This window comes from Sturnira hondurensis, unplaced genomic scaffold, assembly GCF_014824575.4.
Source record: "Sturnira hondurensis isolate 20B ecotype Veracruz unplaced genomic scaffold, ASM1482457v3 Scaffold0018525, whole genome shotgun sequence".
Classification (NCBI taxonomy): domain Eukaryota; kingdom Metazoa; phylum Chordata; class Mammalia; order Chiroptera; family Phyllostomidae; genus Sturnira; species Sturnira hondurensis.
The window spans coordinates 9728642-9746294 of NW_028091156.1; the positions used below are offsets into that span (position 1 = coordinate 9728642).

At 48.1% G+C, this 17653-nt stretch overlaps 1 protein-coding gene across 1 annotated transcript in view; it reads right to left on the bottom strand.

Moving 5' to 3' along the window:
* Positions 1 to 762: 762 nt before the first annotated feature.
* BRINP3 (BMP/retinoic acid inducible neural specific 3) overlaps positions 763 to 17653 on the bottom strand; it is a 218643-nt gene continuing 201752 nt past the window's right edge. Inside the window, exon 8 of the mRNA XM_037069481.1 lies at positions 763 to 2183. Coding sequence (XP_036925376.1) covers positions 1067 to 2183 — 1117 coding nt within the window. The 3' untranslated portion in view covers positions 763 to 1066. The remainder of the gene's footprint in view (positions 2184 to 17653) is intronic.

A 17653-nucleotide genomic window follows, 5' to 3' on the forward strand; every position in this document is an offset into this window, starting at 1 on the left:
GCATTTTATGCTCACAGGAAAAGTGTACTAATGATCTCCCTAATATTACACCATGGGAAATATGGGAACTCAATTTACATTCCAAACCAAGAATCTAAACTAAAATTAGTTTGGTATTGAAAGAGTTTTCTCTTTAAAATATATTGTAGTAACAGTACTTCTCTAAGAGGAAAAAGTCTAGTTATATCAGTAAGTTGTTGATAAACAGGTTAATATTTGTGAATTCTAAATATGTTATATAATTGACATTGGGAAATACTGGAATAACTAGGTTTTCAGGACATGAAATGATTGTGTAGAGTATACTGATTATTGGTTATTAGAATGTAGAAAGAATGACTAAGCAAGTTGCTAAAAATATAAGTGTTCACTTTCTCTACGATGTGCTTGTAATCACACATTTTTTTCATATGTTTCACAAAACCTTCTGATATTTAGTTGGGAAATAGTTTACTTGCTCATTCTAGTAATGATGGTGCTTCTTGAAATGCTCTGTAAGTGCAGGTGATAATAATGTGCTACTTCCATAAAAATGCAACTGCTTACGAAGCATCCTATTGGGAAGGGTTGTCCCTAAAGGCCCTTGAAAGGAACCTTCAAATGTTTCAATTTAAAAAAATCTCAGTGAATTTTCCCCAGGTTCTAACAAGCTATATCAAAATAGGACTCATTTCATGGAAAGAAAAAAAAAGGAATTCCACAGCACTTCTTTTTAATAACTGTTCAGCTACAAAATTTTATTGGTATCTTTTTTATGTTCCCTCTAGAGGGTGTAATGCACAAAAGCATTGCCACGGAACATATAAAATTACAAATGAAATTTATTGTAAAAAGTAGAATGTCTTCTAGACGGGTGTCAGTATTTATTTCATTCATAAACCAATACTGCAGTGTAATATATTCATTGTCAGCAAGTTCACGTGTGTAGATTGCCATCCAACGTTATTGACGGATATAAGACAGATATTGAAAAGACAATTTAAATTTACTCTTTCAAACATAAACGGTTCCACAAAAGCACTGTAAAAACTCCTTCAAGATTTTGGGTTGTGCTTGACATGAATGGTTAACTACATAATTTGGTCGTGTCGTAATCCACGGTGTTTGGCAATTTGGCATGGAACGCCTGCAGAGCAGACTGGATCCTCACCACCTCGCTCGTGGACAGCTTGAGTCTGTGGCGGAGCAGGCAGGAGAACAGATCCAGGCGACGCTGACCAGGTGGGGAGAGCTTATTTACACGGTCTCTGATCTCCAGGAGCTGCAACAGCGCCGAGTCCTGCGAGCCCTGAGTGTAGGGGTAGTCCAACTGCAGGATCAGGTCCCGAATCGCTTCCGGGTCAAAGTGCATGCTGTAGCCAAACACTTGGATGTTATTGATTTTCATGTAGCCCAGGTTCCGGGAAGGGTCAATGAACTCCAGAGGTTCGTAGTAGATGCTCTCGTTGCCATTGGGGCCGTTGGACTTGATGCGGCTCCGTAGGTAGATGTGCACGGTCTCAAAAAAGGTCTTCCACTTGTTCCCCAGGGTCAGGGACCAGTTATAACACTGGAGGGGGAGGTCGAGCTTAGTCCGCTCCCAGTCGGGGAAGCTGTTTTCGTTGACAGGCATAAACCAGCTCTCAGAGTGGCTGCCTCCGAACGGGTTCACGTACACGGCCAGCACGGGCTCCAAGGTGCTGTTTTTCGTTAGGCAGATCTGCAAAGAGAGACCCAGGATCATGTGGACCAGGCTGGACTTGTACTTGTTACTCTTCAGGGTGAGAAGCATCCGCTTGCGCCAGGACGGGTCGAACCAGCTGTTGAGGCGCATGTCGTTGCTGATGAAAATGGCATGGACTTCGATCCGCCTGTCCGTCTTCTGCAGCAGGTATTTCATCTCCAGGTCCTGCAGGTCGGTCTCGAAGCCGATGTAGTGATCCGTGGACTCGGCGACCTCCGGCTTGCAGAGGCCCTGGCTCAGCATGTAGCCCGTGTTGCAGGTGCCACAGCGGGTGCGGTTGTCCTGTGCGCAGGTAAGGCAGGCCAAGGCGTCGCCCACCGTGCAGGGCAGGGCCGTCGTGCATGCCACCTGGTCGTTGGGGCAGGCGCAGGAGTGTGTCTCTTCTGAGAAGCTGCCCAGGAGGCCGTTCTCATTGCAGTAGAGGAAAGACTGGATGCGAGTGAGCCAGTAGGTGGAGGTTCTAGAAACACAAAACAGAAGGATCCCTGTGAATACAGACACGTGTGTGTGTGTGTGTGGGGGGGGGGGCGGTTACAGCACACTTAGCTCCCAAAGTCTCCCTGTCATTGCTTCAGGTCCTCTTGGGGCAGTGATTGAACTGAACTAAAAGATCCACACAGTTCATCGTTGAAAAACATAAATATATATTTGTACAACATACACGGACTGTATATATTTATACAGGGTCTGACAAGAGTAACACTTGAGTCTGAGTGGTAGGGTAAATAATATGGGCATAATAATTTATACTTTTAATTTGACCAGTTCACCTAAAATGGCATGTGGTGTGTTTCAGCGTGATATTGTTACGTGACAGAATTACATGCTTATGATTTTGCAATCAAACATTTTGTAATAAAAAAGGTGTTATTTGTTGCCAGATCCTGTACAATAGATATTTTTCCCTCCATCACTGCACAAGATTTGCTATCGATAATTCCTCCTCAAGAGACCAGCTCACTGGTATACTCGGAAACTGATTGTCAATATGGTTATCCAGCAACAGGAAATAGCAGTGCTTTTATCATAAACTGTCTGGGGGAGAATTAGTGCCTGTAAATAATGACCATCCATTCATTCACCCTTAGCTTCACGGAGTATTCAGGCACAGGAAGCCCTGAATAGGGAATAAAATAAGAATGGAAGAAAAATAAACAACTCGAAATTGTCAATCACTGGATTTAAATCCTAGGGTTTTATCAACATTGAAAGGACAAGTACCTACTGAGGGGAAAAATATTATTAAAACATGTTCGATCTTACACTTATAGGCTGTTCAAGAAAATTGTTGAAAATGTCTCGTTAAAAACCAACAAGTTCTTTTAATAAGAGTTAAGTGTGTTAGTTTAATGTGTTTGATTTGAATCATTAACATGTTTTTTCTTATTTCTTCCCTGAAATCAGGCTAATCGTGACGTGAATTTAAGATCTTATTTTCCTGTTTCTCCACATTATTCATTCTCTTTTGGTGTGCTCACAGTCTCAGTAAGATAGGAGAAGTCTGTGGTTGGGGATTCAGAGAACCCTTTGTTTTTTACTGTGATGTTTTTCTCATTCTAGCTGTTTGAGCATGGAAAAGGGCAACAGGCCCCATTACCCACTTGCTCTCATTCACGTGGAACCCGGGAGTGCTGATACCTCCTGTAGTGCGTTCTTGCGAGATACAGTTAGGCATCTACTTTTGCTGCTCTGTGCCTTTCCAGTGTTCCTCATGCAGCGCCCGTGAGATTCTCTGCACAAGGTTCTCAGTATCGTCCTTCAGCAGGTAGGGGTGTCCAACCGGCAGCCCACGCACCACATGCGGCCCAACACAAAAGCCTAAATTTACTTAAAACATTTTTTTTTTTGTGCTCATCAGTTTTCACTAGTGTTTGTGTATTTAATGTGTGGCCCAGAGACACCAAAAGCTTGGACACCTCGGCTTCAGCCATTACAGGGCTACCATTTTAAGTATAGGCCGGATACTATTAGGATGCAGGTCTTAACCTGTCTGAACAATCAATAAAAAACAATTTAGGAAGGTATTCAGAACAATATTTGAACTTTGTATATTCTATCTTTACTTTTGGTCATAGCTCATCTTTTTGCAATGTAATACTTTTTTTTCCCAAAGTAAGCTCTTCCCTATTTTCTGAAATTAATTGAAAAACTCTTTCATTCCCACTCAAAACATTTCCTTACTTTTCTTCATAGTGCCTTTAGCCACATACATTTTGATATTATTGTGCACTTCTCTATTTGCACTCCATGTATCCCATTACATGTGATCTCCAGCTTGTCAGAACCCAGTGGGGCTTGTTTATAGTTATAGATCCAATGCCCAGTAGGATGCCTGGGGATCACAGCTCTTCAGTGTTTACTGAGCATTGGATCAAATGCATAGACGAATTAAAGGAACACTCAATCAATAGATGTGCTTTTAAGTGAAATTTAAAGCCCTAAAAATACACATTTAATACAGTTGTGAAGTTGCTCCCAAGCTGGTTCCTTCCTCTCTCCCTCCTCTACATTCTCCTCTCCTACCTCCCTTTCCGTCTTTCTTTGTGCCATTCTATTTCTAATATACAGAATATAAAATATATGTCCTATCTGGATTGAAAATTGTATTTCCTTCCCTGAAACCAAAGCCTCATTGCCTGAGCCAATTCATCTCTCACTGGAAACTCTAATCGCGTTTCCAAATCATAGGGACACACACACACACACAATGAAATAAATAGACCCAAGGCTAAGTTAAAGGCAGCGCTCTCAAAACCCGGGGGCACCTCGGAAAGATCCGCTTGGACACTCTTTTGTAGAAAAGCAATGGCTTTCCAAGTTCCTTCTTTTTCCCACCCTTTTCAAGTCTCTGCAGATGCATTGCCGTGTTTAGCTTTTAGTGTGTCTCAGCTTGTCACGTGTGAGGATCGGTGGCCTGTACCGTCACAGACCCCGGGTTGAACAAGTCCAAGTGTGGATTTCCTGCTTCACTGCTTCCTGTCCTTTCGACTATTTTACTGCATTCACAAGGAGGGAATCAATTTCTCAAGGGAAAAGAAATGCGCTAGATAGTCTTCTGCACTCCTTGTGAAAATTTGGTGAAAGCAGAGGTCAAAAATAGAAGGTGGAGGGGATTTCAGGATTGTAGGTGGCTTTTTCACTTACCCCAAAGATCATGATGTCTTTTCTTTCCCAACCAAGTAAATTTAGCTTTAAAACATTTCGGAGAAATATATTCAAAGGTAAAAGAGAACGCTCTCCAAAACTGAAGAGAAATAGGCTTTATGAAGTATATTCTTAAAATGTTTCCTTTTATACCTAAATATCAAAACTAAACACTACACTTTTCATTCATGACTTTTATCGACACCAAAGAATGATACAGAGTTTAGTTCCTGAGTGACACTAGTGGGTACCCATCTCGTTTTGGAAGCCAAGCTTTGAATTTCCTTTCCCTTGCCTCGTTGATACAAGAAACCTTTGTTTACCCGACCCCCAAGCACCCCAGGGAAGAGCTAGCCAGGCATTTGAGAAAGCAAATAACAGGATGTTCCCAAGGACTCAGATGAGGCCTGTAGCCAGAACTAACCTCCACATTCTGCTTCTGCATCCCGCTCTGCCCCGTAGACAGGAAGCTGCAGACTATATAAACCCCAAGAACCCTTTGTTCAGGGCTCAGAATTTGGAGACTGACTCCTCTGGGCCCGTGCACGTGATAACCTTCCGTGTTTTCCGCTCTCTCTTCTCAGTGTGAGTTTCTTCCCGCAACATTTGGTTTCCTGACCGGGAATCGAGCTCACGCAAAGCAGGCATTTGCCTCTGGTGAGGACAGCGGAGAGACCCGGCGATGTCGGGCCTCCAAACCCCGGGCGATACGGGAGAAGCGGACCACGACCTGTCTGAGGCACCAAATCGGTACGTGCCCCGGGGACCAGACCCGCGACCAGAGAGAGACTGATCGCTTCTCATAGCCAGAAAATTTGATCGGAGTCAGGAACTTAGGCTGAGTCCCATCGCTGGACCCTCACTCGGGGAGGGAAATGTTTTAAACTCTGTGTGTCTGAGAGTGAAAGTAAGAGTGTGTGTGTCTGTGGCTCCATGGGGGAAGAAACTACAGAGCAAGAGTGGGCCCCAACCTGCGGTTCCTGTGTCAGGTCATATGGCATAACGGTTGGCAGTTAACCCCGAATTCTGCTGGGGCAACTTTAGCCAAGACCGACTTCGTCCCTTGAGGGAGCAGGCCAGGCGGATGAGCGAGTGGACCCCACCCTTTGTGTGTCTGCGCTCAGTGGGAGGAAGACCATGGGAGGCGGGCCTGCCACAGTCCTAGATTGTATCCTTCAGAACTTCAGTAAATTCAGAGGGCAGGACCCATCGCTGAATGCAGAACAACTCGAGACTTTTTGCATATCAGAATGGCCGACCTTCGGAGTCGGCTGGCACCCCGAGGGGACTTTGAACTTGTCCACCATTAGAGCAGTTCACCTCATAGTTACAGGGAAGCCAGGTCACCCCGACCAATACCCCTATATAGACAGATGGCAAGAATTAGCCCAGGACATGCCCAGATGGCTGAGACAGTGTGCAGGAACTCCAAGACATCCCAAAGGGACCTCGGGCAGAACGTGATGGAGAACTTGTTGTGCACGGCCCCGGGGACAGAGGACCCCGACCGTATTAGTTGCTAGAGTCAGGCCCCCCATCCACCAGGATCAGGCCCAGGAAGATGAATTAGTAGTTCTCCAGCCACCACCCTATCAGGCCCCACCACAGGAGCCCTTGACTCCGCCGCCCTCCATTTCGTCTCAAGAGCAGCCTAGTCTGGAACCTGCTCTTGCCCGGTATCCTGCCCGGCCCCCCGTGGCCAGTAGGCTCAGAAGCCAGCATCTGCCGCCTCTCCAGATGCCCCTCCAGGAGGTACAGGCGGCTCCTAGAGTCAATGAGGATGGGACCATCCAGCCAGGTCAGGTTACCTACTACTACCAGCCCTTTAATACAACTGACCTCCTAAATTGGAAACATCATACCCCTCCATTTTCAGAGAAGCCACAGGCCATGATTGAATTAGTAGATTCAATCTTCCAAACCCACCTGGTTTGACTGTCACCAACTCCTCCTCACACTTTTTAACACAGAGGAGAAAGATCCTACAGGAGGCCCAACACTACCTAGAGGCACAAGCCCTGGCTGGAACCCTCGACCCCTCTGACTGTGCTCGCACGGCCGGCCCCGAGCAGCAGCTGGCCTGGGACCCAAACACAGAACAGGCCCTCAATCAGTATCGCCACTCTCTACTACAGGGGGTAAAAGCGGCGGCTAGAAAACCCACCATGGCTAAAGTAGCCACCCTAATTCAGAAGGCAGACGAGTGTCCCCGGGACTTTCTAGAGCGCCTAAGGAAGGCCTATCGGGTTTACACCCCTTTTGACCGGGAGGCGGCCAAGAACCAGTGTATGGTCGCTATGGTCTTTGTCTCCCAGTCGGCCCCAGATATTAGGAAGAAACTTCATAAACTAGAAGGCTTTGTAGACATGACTTTAAACCAACTCCTGGCAGTAGCCAACAAAGTATATGAAAACCGGCCTCCACAGCGTCAAAAATCAGACCGGGCGATAAGAAGGGACACTCCAAAGTAGAAAAAGATCAGCGTGCTTATTGCAAAGAGCTGGGGCATTGGAAGCGAGATTACCCAGCCCGCAAACGATGGGAGGAGTCATCTAACAGTCGGGCAGTCCCACCTGGCGCCAGCCCCCAACGTATTAGCACTCACCAGGTTCAGCCAAGACTGAGGGCGATCGGGCTTCATCGCGCTCAGTCCCCAGGAGCCCATGGTCAGAGTAAAAGTCGGGGGCCAAGACATTGACTTTATGGGCGGAGCATTCAGTAGTCACCATCCCGGTAGGACGCCCCACTGGAAAAGAAGTTTTAGTGCAGGGGGCCACTGGCCTCTCGGCCACCCCGCAAAGGTCTTGCCAGTCACGGAAGGTCAAACTGAGCGGCCACCAGATTACCCATGAGTTCCCGTACCTGCCAGACTGCCCAATTCCCCTGTTGGGCAGGGAACTTTCTAACCAAGGTGGCGGCACGTGTCATTTTCTGACCTGGGGGGGCCTTCCTGGACCTGCCCGCACCGTGGACCATCGCCCTGGTAATACCAAGGGAGGAGGAATATGGACTCCACCAGAAAGACGAAGGGCCAGCCCAGAACCCCCTTTGGGCAGCCTACTCCGGAGTCTGGGCAGAGGACAACCCGCCAGGACTAGTGAAAGGGCAGGAGCCTGTATTAGTCGAGCTCATACCCGGAGCAACTCCGAGGTGCATTAAACAGTACCTGATACCAAGAGATGTCCGGCACGGCATAGCTCCAATAATTAATAAGCATCTAGAAGCGGGGATCCTAATCCCTTGCCAGTCGCCATGGAACACCCCATTGCTCCCGGTAAAGAAGCCAGATGGCTCCGGCTATAGGCCGGTGCAGGACTTGCGGGCTGTCAATCAAGCCACAGTTACGCTGCATCCTGTGGTCCCAAATCCATATACCCTGTTGGGGCAGTTGCCACTTACAGCTACTCACTTCACCTGCCTAGACCTGAAAGATGCCTTCTTCTGTATCCCTTTGGCCTCGCAGGCCATATCTGCCTTCAAGTGGGAGGACCCAGTGTCTGGGGAAAAGATCCAGTTAACTTGGACAAGACTGCCACAGCAGTTCAAGAACTCACCCACCATATTCAGTGAGGCCCTGGCAAAAGACCTACGCCCGTTTAGGGACAAGTACCCTGAAGTCACTCTACTCCAATACGTAGATGACTTGCTACTAGCCAGGGAAGGAAGACTGTCGAGTCCATACTGGCGCCTTACTCCAGTTACTGCAGGACAGGGGATATCGGGTGTCTCGAAAAAAGGCACAACTTTGCCAAGAGACTGTCAAATACCTAGGGTTCTAGGTCAGCCAAGGACAGCGGACCCTTGGGGCAGAAGGAAAGGCAGTCATCAGGCAAATGGTAGTCCCAACAAACCGGAGGCAACTCAGAGAGTTCTTAGGAGCTGCTGGTTTCTGCCGCCTTTGGATACCCAGCTACACCCAGATGGCCAAACCATTGAATCAGGCCACCAAAGGACCAGACTCTGATCCGTTCCTATGGACCCCCGAGCAGGAGGAGGCATTCCAGCAGATCAAAAGCTGCTTAACTAGCACACCAGCCCTGGGTCTGCCTGACCCAGAGAAGCCTTTTTGGCTCTGTGTGCATGAGAAGGACAAAATAGCCCTGGGCGTGCTAACCCAAGATCACGGACCTTGGAAAAGGCCGGTCGCATACCTGTCTAAGCAATTAGACAGTGTTGCAGTGGGGTGGCTGCCATGTTTGAGAGTAGTTGCAGCAGCGGCAGTCCTGCTACAAGAGGCGGACAAGTTAACCTTCGGGCAGGAGACGCACCTCTATTTGCCCCATGCTGTCCATAGCCTATTAGAAGGGGCAGGGCACCGCTACCTGTCCAACCCACGGCTAGCTCAATACCAGGGGCTGCTCCAAGGGAATCCCCGGGTCCACCTGAAGACCGTGCGGTCTATCAACCCGGCCACGTAGTTGCCTGCAGAACACGGGGCCCCAGGCCGTGACTCTGCAGACATTACAGACCAAGTCTACGCTAGCCGACCCGACCTGAAAGACCAACCTATATCCCATGAGGATTGGACTCTGTACACTGACGGGAACAACTACTTGACAGAGGCCGGAGAGTGCCGGGCAGGCTATGCAGTCACCACCCACGAAACAGTCATAGAGGCGAGGGCCCTACCTGCCGGGTGGTCAGCCCAGTGAGCCAAATTATATGCCCTCATATGACCCTTAGAACTAAGTAAAGACAAAAAGGTTAACATATATACTGACTCCAAATATGCCTACACCACCCTGCATTTCCATGGGGCGATTTACCAAGAAAGGGGGCTCTTAACCACAGAGAGAAAAGAGATAAAAAATAAACAAGAAATACTCAGACTACTTGAGGTGGTAAAGGCCCCCAAACAAGTGGCCATAATCCATTGCCATGGCCACCAGCGGGGCCACACCAAAGAAATAGAAGGAAACAAATTCACTGACCAGGTTGCAAAGGAGGTGGTGCGCAAACGGCTGGAGCCTGTAATCACCCTCAACCCAATACTAGGAGTTACCCCAACCGAGCATTATTACAGCCCAGAGGAGGACCGGTAGGTGAGTCAAGTCCAAGCCCAGAAGACACCAGAGGAGCTTTGGAAACTAAAAGATGGGAGACTATACATACCTCAAAGTCAAGGCCAGACTATTGTCCAGAACTTCCACAGTCTAACCCACCTAGGAAAGACTAGGCTAAGCCAGGTCCTTGGAAAGTTCCTATATATCCCCACCTTAGACACCTGTGCACCTCCATCGCAGCCTGTTGCCCTACCTGTGCGCAATATAATGCTAAAGCACCCAAGGTTCCTCACCAGGGCATCCAGTATACCGGCACACTACCTTTTGAAGATCTCCAACTCCACTTCACCAAGCTCAAACCCAGCCGCAGGTACAAGTACCTCCTAGTTCTGGTGTGCACTTTCTCAGGCTGGGTACAAGCGTTCCCCACGCACACAGAAAAGGCCCAAGAAGTAGTGAGAGTACTGCTCCGAGAAATCATCCCATGGCACGGCCTGCCACTCAGCCTGCAGAGTGACAACGGACCGGCCTTCACCGCTAAAGTCATGCAGCTGCTGACTCGGGCCCTGAATCTGAGGTGGAGACTACATGCCGCCTACCGGCCTCAGAGCGCAAGCAAGGTAGAACAATGAACGGAACTCTAAAAGAGACTTTNACCTGTCCAACCCACGGCTAGCTCAATACCAGGGGCTGCTCCAAGGGAATCCCCGGGTCCACCTGAAGACCGTGCGGTCTATCAACCCGGCCACGTAGTTGCCTGCAGAACACGGGGCCCCAGGCCGTGACTCTGCAGACATTACAGACCAAGTCTACGCTAGCCGACCCGACCTGAAAGACCAACCTATATCCCATGAGGATTGGACTCTGTACACTGACGGGAACAACTACTTGACAGAGGCCGGAGAGTGCCGGGCAGGCTATGCAGTCACCACCCACGAAACAGTCATAGAGGCGAGGGCCCTACCTGCCGGGTGGTCAGCCCAGTGAGCCAAATTATATGCCCTCATATGACCCTTAGAACTAAGTAAAGACAAAAAGGTTAACATATATACTGACTCCAAATATGCCTACACCACCCTGCATTTCCATGGGGCGATTTACCAAGAAAGGGGGCTCTTAACCACAGAGAGAAAAGAGATAAAAAATAAACAAGAAATACTCAGACTACTTGAGGTGGTAAAGGCCCCCAAACAAGTGGCCGTAATCCATTGCCATGGCCACCAGCGGGGCCACACCAAAGAAATAGAAGGAAACAAGTTCACTGACCAGGTTGCAAAGGAGGCGGTGCGCAGACGGCTGGAGCCTGTAATCACCCTCAACCCAATACTAGGAGTTACCCCAACCGAGCGTGATTACAGCCCAGAGGAGGACCGGTAGGCGAGTCAAGTCCAAGCCCAGAAGACACCAGAGGGGCTTTGGAAACTAAAAGATGGGAGACTATACATACCTCAAAGTCAAGGCCAGACTATTGTCCAGAACTGCCACAGTCTAACCCACCTAGGAAAGACTAGGCTAAGCCAGGTCCTTGGAAAGTTCCTATATATCCCCACCTTAGACACCTGTGCACCTCCATCACAGCCCGTTGCCCTACCTGTGTGCAATATAATGCTAAAGCACCCAAGGTTCCTCACCAGGGCATCCAGTATACCGGCACACTACCTTTTGAAGATCTCCAACTCGACTTCACCGAGCTCAAACCCAGCTGCGGGTACAAGTACCTCCTAGTTCTGGTGTGCACTTTCTCAGGCTGGGTAGAAGCTATCCCACATGCACAGAAAAGGCCCAGGAAGTAGCGCGAGTACTACTCCGAGAAATCATCCCACGGCATGGCCTGCCACTCATCTTACAGAGTGACAACGGACCAGCCTTCACCACTAAAGTCATGCAGCTGCTGACTCGGGCCCTGAATCTGAGGTGGAGACTACATGCTGCCTACCGGCCCCAGAGCTCAGGCAAGGTAGAATGGATGAACTGAACCCTAAAGGAGACTTTGGGAAAACTCTGCCAAGAGACACACCTCCCCTGGCCAGACATTTTACCTATTGCCCTCTTCAGGATAAGGTGCACCCCAAATACAGCCAGGTACCCCCCTATGAAATCCTGTAAAGTAGAGCCAAAAGTTAACGTTAACCCGACTATCTACCACCACAGATTTAGCTGCTTTAGGAGAGACCCATCAGGCATCCTACCTAGTGGCCCTAGGCCAAGAATTAGAGTAAGGCAAGCTCACCTTGGGCAAGAACTAGTACCGACAGGGGGGCCAGCCCACTCCTTTAGGCCAGGGCAGTACATCTGGGTAAAAGACTAGAAAAAGGAGCCCCTCCAACCCAGATGGGTTGGGCCCTACCTAGTGCTGTTAACCACCCCTACCACTTTAAAGGTCGCAGGTGTCGCCCCCTGGATCCACCACACCAGAGCGAAGGCCACTGCTGATCCAGAGGTGCTCAACCAGAGACCAGGGGAGAGACCGGACCGGGTGCCCACCCTGAAGCTGCAGAAGACCTACCACGACAGAGTGGAAGAGTGGACCATCGCAGAACCACCGCCAGGCTTCTCGTGACTCGTGAGGACCCCGAACACCGGCTTGTCACCCCAGAGAGAATCTGAGAGTCCCCGCCAGGTACCTGCCCCGAGACTCCGAAGGACAACCCGAGAGGGGAGAGCGGAATGGACAATTGCTCCTGGGACTATTACACCCTCATTGGACTCCTCACCACGGTAGGAGGACTTGGACTCTGGTATACTGCTCTAGAAGATTGGACCATGGGAGACCCAATAACCCCAGGGCTACTCTACCTGGGACTGGTTTGTATATTCATAGCTATTGCTTTGTCTAACCTACCCAACATGAATCCCTGGCAATCGCTCTTAATCCTATTACCCCATCTAGCCTATGGGTCAGCCCACTGGCAATACAATGAAACCATAGTAGTGCAGGAGTACTGTCACAAAAACCAGTGGCTCACCATCAGTACCACTGGGGTCAAAGAGTGTATTGGGCCCTGCACAGGAAAGATTGAAGTTAGAATCCCAGTTCAGCCCTTCCCAAGCTTAGAGGGCTGGGTCTTTGCCAGAATCCCTTGATCAGACAGAAGAGTATTGTAACTGGTGGCCAGATACCTGTGGGGGATGCGCTTACAGGTCCTGCCGAAAGTATGGATCCCAGTAAGCGGCCGGGGGTTCGGGAAGAGAAATAGTGCTAACTCTAGACAAGGCAGAAGACCCTATCTGGGAAAAAGGAATAAAAGGAAAAGTTTATGTGGGTCCGACCCACAAAGGGCCAGTAGGAGCTATCATCATCTTCAAAAGAAAAGAACTATTCCTTAACCTGCATCACCTCAAGACAATCCAGATCGCTATAGAAACAGCTGAGCCCCAAGTCAGCCAAGTCGGTCAGGCAAGCGCCCCTTTCTCGGGTACCAGAAGAAAACGTGTATCCTAACAGTACCAGCTGGTGCCAAGGAAACAAGTCACTCCATTTCACCCCTCCGGCAGGGTTGTTATTTTGGACTAACCAGACCCTCCTCCCAGCGATAAACTGCTCAGACCCACGTACCTACCTACTAGTGACCCTGGCCCCCCCAGTTAGTAACTTACCCACCTGGAGAACTAGAAGCAAAATACATAAGTATTAGCCTTCATCTCCACTGCAGAGCAGTTTTCCTTCCCTTATTAGTAGGATTAAGCTTTGCTACCTCCCTTGCCAGTATTAGTGTAGGGGGGGGGGCGGACTAGCCACCAGCCTACAAACGCAAGATGCCCCCCATCGAGAACTCCATGAGGCATTAGAATCAGCTGCAGCTTCCCTACAACGCCAGATCCTCTCCCTAGCTCGGGTAGCCCAACAGAATCAATGGGCCTTAGACTCCTGACAGCAGATAAAGGAGGAACCTGTATATTTTTAGAAGAGTGTTGTTGTTTTGTTAATGAAAGTGGCATAGTTGAAGAAAACTTACAACGCATAAATGAACTTTAAGACAGATTATGGCCCAGGGACGGGAGCATCCTCCTGGTGGCAGGACACTCTTCTCTACTTCCTAGTCCCCGTCCTAGGACCCCTGATCATCCTCATCCTAGTCATTACCATAGGACCCTGGGCCATCAGGACAGTAGTCAGCCAGTTGGAAGGAGCACTAGTACGGAACACCACTAGCCGCATTCTCATGCTCCAGCAACAACAAGAGCAGAGAGTCCCGTTATTGGATGCTGAGACAGCCAAAAGCGCTGTCTAAGCACCCACAGTGGGGAATGATAGAGAAGAGCCCCCTTTCTGCTGGCCTAAGAACGCCCCGTAGGAAAGACATAACTTCCGCATCTGCTTCTGCCACGTAGCCGAAGAGAGCCACAGCACCTCAGATATCCCCAAATAAGGAAACAGACGCAACTTCCGCATTTGCTTCTGTAACTTGCTTTTGCCACATAGCCTAAGAAGAAAGACGCACGTATAAAAGAAAGACCTCTGCCACTGTTCAGGGCTCAGAATTTGGAGGTCACTCTCCTCTGGGCCCGTGCACATAATAAAGATCGTGCTCCTGAACCCTCGGTGTCTGGTCGCTTCATTTTTTCTGTAACAGAACATAGGCTCCAGAGACTAAAATGGACAAATGCCCAACTGAGTTTTTAAGCCCTGTAGTCCTAATAACAGGAATTTTAGGTTTAGGTTTAGGGTCCACTACTCCAGAAGATTGGACCCTAGGAGAAACCATTGGGATTGTTATTCTATTTTACTGTACAGCCTTGGCTTACCTCTGTGTTTCCTCTCTAGCATAACCTATTGCCCAGAACTACATTAATTTAGGCCTAAGCTTAAGTCTCCCCGAGTAAAGGGGGTTACTACCAGAAATGAACTGGGTATTAGTGCCCCTATGGGCGACAGGGGGAACGGCCCTCAACCAGCCATATGTGTGGAGGTTCTATGCCAGGGAAACCTACAGTAAGGACAACAATGTAATAACCCACAACATAGGGATGCACACTTGCCCTGAAAATAGCTGTAAGGGGGAGATAAAACTGACCATAACAACATCCAAGATACAAAGTATAAAAGAGTGGATGACGCAAGGAAACTCTTTTCCTGCTATCTGTATCCTAGATAACCAACCACATGACTATTGTTACTGGTGGCCTGATAAATATGGAGGATGTCCATATTACCAGCGTAACCTCCTAACCTATACTGGACTTAGTTCCATAGAAATAACCATAAAACAGCCAGAAGCAGATACATGGAGGACTGGCCTAAAAGGAAAGATCTGTGCCTCCCGATACCATTCTGGGCCAGTAGGGGATATCTTTATATAGAAAGCAGAAGAGGTTAAGACTCCCAACTTGAATACGATTTATCATGTTTATACAGTTATAGAAGAATAAGAGAAAAGCCTGTCAGAAGAATTAAGTACCCCAAAATCAATTGGGCCCTTCTCTTGGATAAAACTAATACAACAAGGAGCTCAGATGTTAAATTTGTCCAATCCAGGCAACTACTGTGACTATTTCTTATGTGCATATCTCAAAAGGCCGCAGCTGACCGCTGGGCCACTGCAGCCACCCCATAATATCACCAGCATGACCAGTGGTCAGGGCGGACAAGACTCCTTTTCCCTCCCAGGAGTACTTTTGTTCCAAGACCCTTCTACCAGGGACAGGGACCTGGAGTGCTACGGACTAACCAGTTCCTGTAACCAGACTCTGCCAACCAGAGGCCCACCGGGAACTTTCTTCTGGTGTAACGAATGGGACCCTCTACTGGACGATGAACCCGAACAGTCCAGCCCCGTGCTACCTGGTTGGGTTGGCTCCTCAGTTAGTACTGCATCAGGCTGGCGAGCTAAATACTCTGATCGTCCAGGGGCTACAAAAGAGGGCAGTCTTCCTCCCAATGCTAGTGGGGCTGAGCTTTGCCACATCGGCCGTTGGGGCCAGGTTAGGCAGTGCTGGGCTGACAATTAGCCTCCAGTCCGTAGAGAAATGACAAGAAGAACAAAACCAGGCCATGGACGCCTCAGCCTTGTCCATGGCCTTGCTACAGAGACAGATAACCTCTCTAGCCTGAGTAGCCCAACAGAACCGTCGAGCCCTAGGCCTACTCACCAAAGAAAAAGGGGGGGTCTTTTTTATTCCTACAGGAAGAAGGTTGTTAGTATATACATGAAAGTGGAATAATAGAAGAAAAGATTAACAAACTAAAAGAAATCCGTAAGAGATTAGAAACTACCAATATTCTTACTGAAAGCCGCAACTGGTGGCAGTCTGCCTTATTCTCCATGCTAGCCCCGATTCTAGGGCCCCTCCTCATCCTGTTCCCAGCCTTCACCTTAGGGCCAAGCTTAGTGCAGACAATAGTGCCACAGCTAGAAACTACTGTAACCAGAAAAGCCACCACAAAGATCCTCTCCTTACAGAGGCACCATTACCAGAGGATAGGTTTTTCCGAGGGTGAACATTCAGATATTGATTATGATACTCAGACAAGCCCCAGTGCTGTTTAGCATAAAAGGGGGGAATGATACAGGAAACCTTTGTACACCCGACCCCCAAGCACCCTGGGGAAATAACAGGATGTTCCCAAGGACTAAGATAAGCCCTGTAGCCAGAACTAACTTCCACATTCCGCGTCTGTATCCCGCTTTGCCAGGAGACAGGAAGCTGCAGACTATATAAACACCAAGAACCCTTTGTTCAGGGCTCAGAATTTGGAGACTGACTCCTCTGGGCCCGTGCACGTGATAACCTTCCGTGTTTTCCGCTCTCTCCTCTCGGTGTGAGTTTCTTCCCTTGCCTCATGATGTAAAGTAGAAATAGAACATAGGTTGTTGTAAGAAATGTAGTTGAAGGAGAGGCACTGAAAAGCATGCCTATGCGCAGAATACATGTAAATGCTCGTGCTTATCATCACAGAAGCGATTCCTGCTGTTATCTTTTAAAGAAACATCATTGTATGCAACTTAATTACAATTTTTTTCTCCAAAAAATGGAAAATGTCTCTATCTTCAACAACTCATAGACTATATCTAAAAGTAGATGCATGCCCTCTTCATGAGATTTTTTGAAATTCTCAGAAAATTGCTCGAATTCAGGACCTATATTCTGATCCATAATGTTTGCACTGAAGTGTTAGAACATTGGCTGATTCAAAAACAATGACCTCCTCTTGGAGGTTAAACTCTCTTTGAGATTAATAATCTTATTTCACAGGTCCTTTATTCCAAACTTCTAATGTTTTCTTGCTCTCCATAACTGTGCAATGTGGATCCGAGAGGTAAAATCTAAATACTATAATTTCAGTGCCTTTTGGAAGTTAAATATTATTCTTTTGGACAGGGCATTTCATGTCAGCCTTCACAGATTCATTCATCTCAGACCCTAATATGTTAAACTAAATATGAATTTGGGATTAAATACCTAGTGCCATTAAAAAAAAATCAAAAGCTGATTATTCCCTTAGTCACAGACAGATACCACCAAGTCATATTCTGTTACTGTCACTGCTCCACGTACCAATAGGGCCTTCTGGATCACAGGGTGTTCTTTAGGAATTGGATTGACTGACCTGTAAACCCCAAACGGGTCATCTTTGAGGTGCTAATGTGATGAGGATCCTGAAGCTTTAGAGTTCTAAAAAATTGAACCATTGGGGGGAAAAACATCAAGGAAATATCACCTGCTGGGGTCCTGCTTTGGTCACCTCATTCATAAAAAGAGGGTCAAAAGTCACATGCCCAAAGCTATGGCTTCCTATGAACATGGCCTAGAGTTGGGGACACAGTCATATACATGGAGACTG